The following is a 12698-nucleotide window of genomic DNA, read 5'->3' on the forward strand; positions in this document are numbered from 1 at the left end:
ACATGGTGAGCAAATCAAAGATCAGGTTCATGCAGTTAAAGGGACGCCGTTGTCTCAAAAAACAACGTTAGCTTAATGAAGCAGTTATGGTGTATAGATCATGCCTCTAAAGTTTCACTGCACAATTCTTACTTGTCTTTACTGGTGACCGTTGCTAGGTGTTGCTTCGATGTATACAAAAACAATTAGCTTTTCGGCTCAGATCTTAGTAAATGTCTTTTAACCCAATGCATGGCATTTCAACTATATTATATATGTCTCCAAATATACAGTTAAAGCAAAAGGAAAGGCTATTAATAAGGGGAAGATAAATGTTCTAAGAGTGATGCTCTAAGCACCAAAACTATTTTAGCTTTTAGATTTAGATCATGCCTCCGCTTAATTTGCTGCAGTTTAATAAGTTAAATAACTTTGTCTGTTCGGCCCTAGCCACCCACACGTCCCATGGCTGTGTGTACAGCGTATACCAAAAGCCTATTCACTAAACAGGCAGCTGTCAAGTATTCACTAGGTCATTTCAGAATAGCTGATATATTCTTTATTTTTTTTCAGTATTTAGGTCTGTAACTTGCAAATCTGGTTTAGTCAATGACTCTTTAAATGAAAATGCTGACAACTAAACTAGACGATAACATCGAAAGAAAAACAAAAATCTCGAGAACTGAATCCACCCAAATTTTAACCTCGGTCACATAGTTGTGTTGAGAAGAATGTTTTAAATACATTGATCTTACCCTTAGAAAGAAAGAAACATTTTTCCCGCGCCCGCAGCCACAGTCTCTTAAAAATTAGTTCTATAAAAAAATATGTCAACTATTTTAAAGATGTTCAAGAAACTCTACAAGCCATATACCCAAATTTGTATTGCAAATTGTCATACTAGCTCACTGACTGCACAGACCGGAACTAATTGCTGTGTTCTCCTATCATGTATTAACTTACGTCGGTTGGACACCTCGTCACTCAGAAATAGCATCCATGCAGGACCTCAGACTATGCAAATGCCTTCCTCTCCTTTGTGTTTTTGAAGTTCCCTTTAAGTCCAGAATGATCATTTTCTTCAACACTAAAAGTAATGAACTAATGTGGATTTGGGCTCTTGGCACACTACAGAAGTTTTCTCTGAGTATTTTGATCCTTGTAGTCGAGCCGGTATATTTTTTTTAACATTAGTCATAATGCCAATGTATGGGGATAAATAGAACACGCAGGCTGGGAATTTAGCTTGTTACCTGCCTGCCCCACCGTTACCTGCTCTCTGTTCATTTAATTTATTTTCTTTTCACAATTCTCCCATGCAAAGGCAGATTTTTTTTTTTCTGCCTTTCAGCTATCTAACCTTGCTTATTTGAATGCAGTCAAAACGCGTTAGACTTGATTAAAAACTTTTTTTTTAAAACTTGTCGCGATACATTTCTGTAAATCCAATGAAAAAAGGTATTAAAAGAAACAGCAATCCTGCATTATTTTGCATCTACGTTACTGAAATAATACAGCAACTCAAATACCATGCTCAGTGTAACCAACAGCCTCCAGCGAAAGAAAACAAAAATGTAAAAAAATAAAATAAATACATTTAAAAAATTGCAATTCAGCAGATATGTCAAACCATTTGGAATATCCTCGTTGCATGTTCCATCACTTGGGCAAGATTGCAACAGTTTTAACTTGCATTGCTGCGCAAAGAGGAGTATTTCTTTATAAAGTGAATCATGACTTTGTTGTAAATGTATTTTACATTTCTCTTGGTTTACATAGATATTTTCCTTCGTAATGAAATGTGTATAATTTGCAGAATTGCAATGAGTTTTCCTGGAATTCTATGAGACAAATGTGCTTTTATTCGGCCATCAGCTAACTTGATAAGACATGATGATAAGACAAATTTAAAGGACCACTATAGGAACCCAGACCACTTCAGCTCAATGAAGTGGGCTGGGTGCCAGGTCCATCTGGATTAACCCTGCCTGCTGTAAACATAGCAGTTTCAGAGAAACTGCTATGTTTACATGTGGGTTAATCCAGCCTCTACTGGCTGTCTCATTGACAGCCGCTCGAGGCGCTTCCGCGCTTCTCACAGTGAGAAGACGCCAGCGTCCATAGGAAAGCATTGATAATGCTTTCCAATGGACTGACTGAATGCGCATGCGGCTCTTGCCGCGCATGCGCATTCAGCGGATGACGTCGGAAGAGGGAGGAGAGTCCCATGAGGGTGGGGGGGGGGACCCAAAGACCCTATAGAGCCAGTTAAACGAGTTTGTTTTCCTAGCACTATAGTGGTCCTTTAAGAATGTTCTTTTTCATTCATTCATAAAAAGTTTTGTTTTTCTATAAAATTTTATTTTTTTCTTAGCAAGGTGAGTTAACTTTGAAGATCTCTCTTTCAAGATAAAAACAACCGCTAAGGGATTATTTATTTTGTTTGTTTTCTAAGACCTTGCGCGCATTAGGAGTTGTCTACTCGTTTTACCATTTAGGTCGGCACAGGAGGGAATCGGGATGTAGCACTGAACTTTTTTGTTTAATGGATAATGTTACGGCAGATGTTATTGTGTTTTAAAACTATTTTCACTTTTTGTTCTTCAATAAACGTAAGAATTTGTTTCTAATTCCAAATCATCTCCCCCTTTACATTGTATTGCAGTGTAGTGTCAAGATGGGTAATTTGAAAAATTGCTACACACTTTTTTTCTTTCTCCACACAGAAAAACAATTAAAATAAAGTGTTTTTCTACTAATTATTCTTTATTTTGGATTGCATGTAATAAAGGATATTATAAACTCAGCTGTAATTGATAAATCCATTAACCCCTTAAGGACACATGACATGTGTGACATGTCAGGATTCCCTTTTATTCCAGAAGTTTGGTCCTTAAGGGGTTAAAGGGACACTATAGTCACCTGAACAACTTTAGCTTAATGAAGCAGTTTTGGTGTATAGAACATGCCCCTGCAGCCTCACCGCTCAATCCTCTGCCATTTAGGAGTTAAATCCCTTTGTTTATGAACCCTAGTCACACCTCCCTGCATGTGACTTGCACAGCCTTCCATAAACACTTCCTGTAAAGAGAGCCCTATTTAGGCTTTCTTTATTGCAAGTTCTGTTTAATTAAGATGTTCTTATCCCCTGCTATGTTAATAGCTTGCTAGACCCGGCAAGAGCCTCCTGTATGTGATTAAAGTTCAATTTAGAGATTGAGATACAATTATTTAAGGTTAATTACATCTGTTTGTAATGTAATTTTTCTCCCTACCTCAGGGTAGGAATGGTGAAAGCAAAGAATTACATTTTTTTTTTCCCTTCATATACAGGTGAAACTGGATCAGCTGCTTTCTCAGAATGTGAAGCCTCCACTTTAATCCCTTAAGGACTGAGCCAAATGTACACGTTGTGATCAAAACAAATGTAAACAAAACCTGGCATTTGACTATATGTCTGTTCAACCGTAATTCACCTCTTTCATATTAAATATCATTTTATTAAGGGGAAACAGAGCTTTCACTTAATATAAAATATTTAGCTATGAAACAATTTCATATGAATAAAAAAAGGGAGAAAATAAGCAATGTTATTTTTTTAGTTCTGCATGATATTTTAACTGTGAATGTCATAATACGGTTAGCTTTTACCGCAATAAAATACACATTTGTATTCGGCAATGGCTCACGTTTAAAACAGTACCCCCCATGTACAGGTTTTATGGTGTTTTGGAACGTTAGAGAGTCACATTTAAGGCTTGCATTTCATTTTTTTGACATTGAAATTTGCCAGATTGGTTATGTTGCCTTTGAGAGCGTATGGTAGCCCAGGAATGAGAATTACCCCCATGATGGCATACCATTTGCAATAGTAGACAACCCAAGGTATTACAAATGGGGTATGTCCAGTCTTTTTTAGTAGCCAATTGGTCACAAACACTGGCAAAATTTAGCGTTCATATTTGTTTGTGAGTGAAAAATGCAAAAAACGAAAATTTTGGCCAGTGTTTGTGACTAAGTGGCTACTAAAAAAGACTGGACATACCCCATTCACAATACCTTGGGTTGCCTACTATTGCAAATGGTATGCCATCATGGGGGTAATTTTCATTCCTGGGCTACCATACGGTCTCAAAGGCAACATAACCAATCTGGCGAATTTCAATGTGAAAAAACTGGAACGCAAGCCTTATAATATTTGACTCTAACTTTTGAAAACACCATAAAACCTGTACATGAAGGGTACTGTTTTACTCGGGAGACTTTGCTGAACACAAATATTTTTCTCGTACAGTTTAACCCCAAAAGTTACCTCCAGCGGTAATGTCCACTGCCCCCCTGGTATCTTCTAAATGTAGATTCAGGAAGTGCGGCGTTGTCCTTTTAACGTTTCAACAAACAGCACCTCCACTCAGTGCAGTAGGTTTCTCGAGAAATAAAACGATTGCTCTCAATAACTACAATCCCAAATAGAAGGTGCAACCCAATAAATCGGATACAATAAATTTCTCTGCTTGTCTCAGTCTAGACCAGGGGTTCCCCAACCCAGTCCTCAAGAACCCCCTAATGGTCTAGAATTTAGGCATTACCCTGTTGTGTCCAAGGTATTTTTAAGAAGCATAAGGGGGAAAAAATTTTTTAAAAAAATAAATAAATTTAGACCAAACAGGGTAATCCCTAAATTCTGGACTGTTAGGTGTACTTGAGGACTGAGTTGAGAGCCACTGGTCTAGAGAAGGCATAGGCAACCTTCGACACTCCAGATGTTTTTGACTACACCTCCTTTGCCAGCATTATGAGTTTAAGAGCATTACGGGGGGGATGTAGTCCACAACATCTGGAGTGCCAAAGGCTGCCTATCCCTGGTCTAGGGTATAGAGTAAGCATCTCCCCCCCCCCCCCCATATCTGTATATAGATGTGTACATGAACATACACACATAAATGTGTATGATAAAGTACAGATCTACATAGGTTTGTGTGCACACTCAGTTAATTTTATTCAAGCCGTTATAAATCATCACCGTTCTGTTTAAACAATGACAACTTGCTCCAGACTTGCGTCTGGTTATCCACAACTCAATCTAATTTCTTGGTATATACCTCAGGGGTCGTTTTTTCACTAGTATGACCACCTCCTTTATAGCCTATCGTGCGTATCTATATACGAAGCGGGCATATCTGTACATCAAATTGCACTATGTAGGCTTCTTACCCAACCTTTAAATATCTAGGGCTGTTTTAGCACGAGGTCGACTGGGTCTTTTACTATACTTTCACGGCCAACTTTTCTTGAATCTATTTAAGCGTCACTGACTCAGCACAACGCTCGATGACAAATCTACCCAACAGGCCAAATCATAGGTAGAGCCTCTCATCGCCACCTGCCAACTAGTTAGCTTTCCAAGTCACCCATTTAGCTTAACTGTTTCACCACTTGGCATAACATAGGTAAACCAGTACCTGGAATATTATGCAGTTGCACCCGCTAACATTTTCCTTTCTCTTTCAGGTATGGCTATAAATGCTGCTACAATACTAGGCATGGCAGAAGCAAGAATAAGAATTTATCATTACGGAAACGTTTAGTACCTCGATGCTATCTTCCTAACATGGAAGTTTTTGCGGTGTGTACAGTTGCAGTATTAATCCAGGTACAAGTATGCTTCAACACTACAGGACGTGGTTATTATCTAGTTAAGAGTTTAGGTAGCTTTAATATTTTTGCCCTTTTTTCAGGCTTACCAAGTTCGTCTGTTTCAGCAAGCCACAACCGACTTGGCTACTACTGGTATAACTAAATCCTTATTGCATGCCTCACCAATTGCTCCCATACATACCAAAATATAAATAAATATAAATCACAAAGAGAACACAAGTTACAAAGAAAAACGGAAGGCTTTTTGTTTTTGAATATAAAAAAAAATATATATATTTTTAAAAATCTTTATTCTTGATAACCATTAACAGAATTATTAACATTTTAACAAGCAGATTTTGCAACAAATCCTTCAAGCTTCTATACTGTGAAATTATCGGCTGTTTAAGTAAATGGAACAGGATCACACACACGAGACTCTTAGCTGTAATAATTGCAGGAATGTTTTATAGCTTTGCACACTGGCCAACTGGACTGGTGAAGAAGGTGGGTCATGTGTCAAAGGAACACTGTAGGCACTTCGCAACTTCATCTGATTGAAGCTGTTATAGCGCCTTTGGTGCTTTCCACCCTGTCCTATCCCTTAAAACCCTATATTAAACTAAATAGAAGGCTTGGAAGCATGGCTACCAGCTCTCTGGGTATGAGAGCTGGCAATCTTGCTTCCCAGCTCTCATCCTGTAACATACCATGATATCATACTCGCATCCACAGTGACGTCATGATCAGCCATAGAGAAGCATTGAGTACAATAGTTCTCTACGGAGGAATGTAAGGCGCATCACAGCGAGCACAGCGCATGCACCTTCGTTCCCCGGAGCACTGGATGGGTCTTTCATCCTGAAGGAGGTCACAGGAGCTTGGCGCTGAAGAAAAGGAGAGTAATCGGTAAAAATTTTATTATACAGGTGGGGGGCCTAAATGACCAAAAGGCCTGTATCGGTCAGAACACAGATACTTATATCTAATGCTACAGTGTTCCTTTAACAATATGGCTCAAATAGATTGTGTTGGGCAGTAGGATGAAGACAATTTTATTACATATCAAATATAAACATCGCATATGAAAAATGTGTTTTGATGCTGTGGACTACATACCAATAATGTAGCCAATACCTAGGTTATGCCATACCTATTCGAGCATTGTAGAGTACACAACAACATGACAGTACCTATATGCAAACGGTGTGTTTTGACAATCATTTTCCCTTAAGAAAGAGTTCCACATGTTGATCCAGCAATACCACAATGAAGTATAATACTGACAGATGAACAGGAGATGCTTGAACGGTTCTATGCTGTGAAAATTTACCTCTTAGTACCCCAACGATCATCTACTCTCTTTTTTAAAAAAACAAACAAAAAAAGCCAGTCAAGAATTAGTCCTGGCCAAAAGAGGGGTAGGAACATCAAACACACAGAATTATAAAAGTGCACAGTGCAAATTAATATAAGATTTTCGTGAGATGATAAGTGAGGATATGGAAAATGTACCACAATTGCCAAACAATAAAACCAGTGCAAAGAGTTTTCTGTCCGTTGGTTCCCCGTGTTCCAGACTAGGCTACTAGGGCCAGATAACGGAATGTGCAGAAAATCAGTATTTAGTTTTGCCTTAAATTTTGATGGAAGGAAATCACCGCCCTACAAGAACCTTACAATAAACTGCCTCTTAACAGGTCTGCGTTAATTTGGGACAGAAGGTCATGCACGAAATTAAGCATCAGGAAAAAAAAAAAAAAGTTGTTTGAAAAAACAAAAACAAAAAATTAATAACTGAGAAAACAGCATTGATCAACATGTTAAAATAATGGCAAGTTTTAGAATAGGCATCTATGATGTCATTTATTTAAGAGATGACTTAGGCAAAGTAAAGTGATTCATTATCATGCTGAATAACTGCAGTGAGTATAAAGAAAATTACTAACCAAAACAAAATTAATAATGTCCGAAGGCACTTTTCTTCATGTGAAGTGGTCATGGAATGACATTACAAATTAATTCTTGTGATATGACAACCAGTAGTATTTTTTTGTTTGTTTATTTTTTTTTACAACAAAGAAAACAAAAACCATCTCTTTACATGTTGCTCATTAGCTAAAAACCCCAAAATTCAATTAAAAAAAATTAAGCCTTTTGTTTTTTTTTTAATTATTCTGAAAATTCACTAAGCAACTTAAATTGACCAAAGAACAAAACCAGGAAAAAATGCAAAATTTAAAGTAAAATTACATGTGGAAACGTATAAATAAATTATTGAGAAAAAAAAACCACAAAAGGCACATTGTCCACCAGGGCAGTACACTGTATGTTACAAAACATCCTGTGCTGATACAGCACCATTCTTATTGTGGCAAACTAAGACCTCCTTTCGAACATGTCCATTCTTTAGATGGAACTGACTTTCCTTTACCGTCTTTAAGCAGTGAATGTTCTGGCCCCAGGTGACACTCTTCATTGATGGTAAATAGTGGAGTGTATCTTTAGGTAGGGATGCAACTCCAGAATTTAACAAGTTCAGCTCTTGTAAAGAACTCAAGCCAACAAATACTTCCGTACTTAAAGATTTCAGCTTATAATTGTTCGAAAGGTCGAGTATTTGAAGAAATTGCAACTCTTTGAAACTATAAGGTGCAATTTCTTGTAAATATTGCATGTCACTGAGAGACAAGTGGGTCAAACCTCTAAGACCCAAAAAGTTGTGCTCCTCAATCTTGAAAATTGGGTTCTGATCTAAATTAAGGTATCGTAGTGGGATTCCCTGAAGATCTGGCACTGACTTAAGTTTATTTCCAGACAATGTTAAACTCCAAATGTTTGGTTGGGAAGCATCAGGACCTCTCAAAATTGAAACAATAAGATTGTTTGAAAGATCAATATCAATAGCTTTTCCTTGACTCTTCGATGTGAAAGCACCCATTTGAACTTCCACTAGATGGTTGGAACTTAGGTCAAGGTCTGCTAAACGAGAATAAAAAAAGCTTTGAGGTGGTAGGACCTCAAGATGGTTGTGACTCAAATCCAAGGATTCCAAGTATCTTAGTTTAGAAAACGTTGTAGCAGATATTTTCACTATTTGGTTGTAACTAAGATTAAGGTTAACCAATGTAGTGTAACCTGGTCCAGACAACAGAGACTCATTGATCACTTCCAGCTTATTTGAGGAAAGATCCAGGTAAGATGTATCTAAAGGAATGGAAACTGGAACAACATTAGCTCCAACATTACTGCAATCAACTTTGGTCAAACTGAAGCTGTCAAAGAGGCCGTAAGTCTCCACATCACATCGACATCCTGGGAAGCAAGGCTTGCTTGTACCAGCTATACTGCAGACCACCAAAACATAGAACCAGTTCAAGAGTCCCATGGTTACACCTTCAAAAAAGGAAAACAAAAAAAGGACATGGTCAAAAATATAAAAACTTACTAGAAGTATAGAATGTCAAAACACTAAATGCAAGATGTTAAAGGGAACATCTTTCATAAACAATAAGCTTTACAACAGATTATAAAAATGTAAATTGGCAAGAGTTTCTTCAAAACATATCAAATTAATTTCCTTCAAACATTTTACATAAATAAAAGGGACACTATAGTCACCAAAACAACTTTAGCTTAATCAAGCGGTTTTGATGTAATGATTATACCCCTGCAGTCTCACTGCTCAATTCTGTGCCCTTTAGGAGTTAAATCCCTTTGTTTTTGCAGCCTTCCTGAACACTTCCTGTAAAGAGTCATCTAATGTTTGCACTTCCTTTATAGCAAATTCTGTTTAATTTAGAATGTCTTATCTCCTTCTCTGTTAATAGCTAGACCCTGTAGAAGCCTCTTGTGTGTAATTGAAGTTTCAATTTACATAGCAGGAGATAAAAACTTTTAAGGCAAGTTACATTTGATTGAAAAGGAAGCCATGTTGTTTTCATGCAGGTTGTGTTAGTCACAGCCAGGGGAGGTGTAGCTAGGGCTGCGTAAACAAACAAAAGCGATTTAGCTCCTAAATGGCAGTGAAACTTGTGAGGCATGATCTATACACAGAAACGGCTTCATTCAGCTAAAGTTCTTTCAATGACTATGGTGTCCTTTTAAAGATAAATAAACCTCTACATTGATTGTGCTTTCACAATGTTGAAATGTTTAAATGTTCCTAACATACCACAAGTGCAGTCCAGCAGCTGCTACTACTGTTACTATGGAAAGCTGAAGAGAATTATGTGAGCTGTAGTCCAACAATATTTGGAGGTTTCCCATTGTTACATAATATTGAGCATTGAGAAATAACTTTCCTGTGTTTTTTTTTTTTCTCGGAATGGTTTTTCAGTGCTGATACAGTCAACCTCACATGCTTAAAGGGACACCGATAGTCCATTAATGCTTAATGTAGTTGTTCTGGTGAGTATAGTCTGTCCCTGTAGACTTTTTGCAGTAAACACTTTTTTTACATTACAGCCTAGGGACACCTTCAGTGGCCACTCCTCAGAAGGTTTACTAGAGGTGCTTCCTGGAGCAGTGCTGCACAGTGTGGAGCACTGGCATTCAGTATTTCCACCCACTGCATGGAGACACTCAACTTTCCTCCTAGAGATGCATTGATCCAATGCATCTCTATGAGGAGATGCCGATTGGCCAGGGCAGCATTTCGCTCTGCCCCTGATCATCAGAATTGACAATCTCAGTCAGTCAGTCAGTCAAATTCTTTCCTATGGGGGAAATAGGAATCTAAAAAATACAAACAAACAAAAAAAAACAACACAAAACCAAACAATTAAAAAAGGCATTTAAAGGGCATTCTGGTCACCATAACTTCATCTAAATGTATTTGCTATGCTGCCAGGAGGACCCAGGGGGAGGGGTGGGCAAGCATTTTAACTACCTGTGCATCTGTTCATAACTGCTTAGAATTGCAGAAAAAAAAAAAAAAATTATTAACTGAAAAGCCTACCCATACACAGAGAAATCACAGTAATAAAAATAATCCGGGAACCTAAATGGCTACCAGGGCACTAAAGCATTTGGAATACACATTTGTATTCCCAACTCTATAATGTTCCTTTAATGTTTCATCTCGGTCTAAGTAATTGCATGACGTGCAAACTATGCTTGTTCCCAAACACATAAAACACGCACGCAAACGTTCACATTGCAAGTAGTAAAATACTTACTGGATATAAAAAGGACACATCATAACAGGTACGTTTAAGAGGACTAGGTTTTAGGTGAGCTGTTGCAAATGTGCCTCAAAAGAAATGAATGACAGGCTGGGAAACCACAACAAAAGCAAACACGGTCATGCTGTAATACATTCTACGACACTACTGACGTTACTAAGAACAAAACCAAAACAAAAAGTCCTAAAATATGCACTAGGGAAATGTGAACCTCAAGTGTGTCTTTTTTTTTTAAATATATATATTCTCTATACCTACTTTGAATAGTCTGAGTAGACTGGTGTTTGTGCAAAAAAGATCAGGTATCTCATACACCAAACTAGTTATGTGGAGAATGGGACTCTTTAGTCCTCTGTTTTTGTGTCCGTTTACTCTTTCGAAGCATTTTATTTTTACCAATTTAAAAAAAAAAAAAAGACACACTCGAGGTTCACATTTCCCTAGTGCATATTTTAGGACTTTTTGTTTTTGTTTTGTTCTTAGTAACGTCAGTAGTGTCGTAGAATGTATTACAGCATGACCGTGTTTGCTTTTGTTGTGGTTTCCCAGCCTGTCATTCATTTTATTATTTTTATTTTTTAAAATAAACATGTAGTAACCCAAACATTTGTACTTGTAATCGTATATGGAATGATCTCCCAGATGCATGCAAAAACTAGACAAAATAAAAAAAAATACACAAAAAAAATAAATAAAAAACAGTGCACAATTACAGTGTGCAGTTCAAGTCAGAGGGGAGTTAAAATGCAATGTGTTTTTCTTTTTGTTGCTGAACAGAATTCATTAGCAATTTATACATGTGTGGCCTCTGAAGATCTTCATGTAATCACTGGCTAATTATCTCTAGTGGCCTGAATGTACATTAAGTTAGCACACAGAATAATTTACCCCTATGACCATTCAATCGCTAGAACCCACAGGTTATGAAGATTCAGCCACTGCCTCTATTACTGGAAGCACGGAGTATATCAAGCCAGCTTTGCATCCTTCATAAGGACAATCAAAATACAATTTTATATAAAAAAGAGACCACTTTCGAAGATAATGCTGTCTCCGCTTGTGATTGCAGTACAAAAACGGAGCCACAAATCATACAAAATTATTACGACAAAACACAACACAGTTCTGGTTAGGATATCATTCTGTTACATAAAGCTAAACACATTTTCCGGTAGAGTAACATTACAAGTTATGGTGCATACAGGACTCATTTTAGAACAATAAAAAAGGTTACAGTGAACTTTATCTAGAACAAATAGACAGATCAGTTTAGCTTCCTCTAGTTTCAGGAGTATTCCAGAACCCATTAGATTTAATAACCTTAAAAGTGTGAGGTTAATAAAATGTAATGGGTTCTAATGTTCCTTTAACCCAGGACCCTGGCAGGAATCAAACGTGCCACTGTGAATTCCAACAAGATCCTGAAATGGGAGTCCTGACCATAGAGAATAATCAACATACTAAGGGGATGTGTAGAAGTAACCGTTCATTATAAAAAAAATATATAATAAAATAAATCCTGAAATAATTTTGCTCGCTATCGAATTATACAAAATCCCCTAGTATAAAGGATCACAATCTGGGAGACGTGGCTACCAAGTCCAGACTTACCATGCAAAGTCCTTACCTGGTTCGTGTGAACCAGTTTAGCTCTCAGCATTCAATGACGGGTATTTTAATGGTGGTATAAGAGGTCTACTCCTCATCCTCACTCTCTCACTCTCTGTAGTTGCTCCTGGGAAAACGTGTTCCGAATTGGCACATGAGCAGCAGAGATAAACTCCTTTCAATGACTATAGTGTCAGCTGATGACAAATTCTAGTTTAGACAAGATTCCATTATAAGAGTCTGTCAGCCACTTTAAAACATCCTGAGGGGGAGGAATCACACCTCTAA

General features: G+C 37.5%; 1 protein-coding gene across 2 annotated transcripts in view; it reads right to left on the reverse strand.

Moving 5' to 3' along the window:
* Positions 1–7813: 7813 nt before the first annotated feature.
* Positions 7814–12698, reverse strand: part of TSKU (tsukushi, small leucine rich proteoglycan) — a 98028-nt gene continuing 93143 nt past the window's right edge. For both annotated transcript variants that reach the window (XM_063431609.1, XM_063431603.1), the window contains exon 2: positions 7814–9012. In XM_063431609.1, coding sequence (XP_063287679.1) covers positions 7949–9004 — 1056 coding nt within the window. In that variant the 5' untranslated portion in view covers positions 9005–9012 and the 3' untranslated portion in view covers positions 7814–7948. The remainder of the gene's footprint in view (positions 9013–12698) is intronic.

The sequence above is a fragment of the Pelobates fuscus genome, chromosome 1, assembly GCF_036172605.1.
Source record: "Pelobates fuscus isolate aPelFus1 chromosome 1, aPelFus1.pri, whole genome shotgun sequence".
Taxonomy (NCBI): Eukaryota; Metazoa; Chordata; class Amphibia; order Anura; family Pelobatidae; genus Pelobates; species Pelobates fuscus.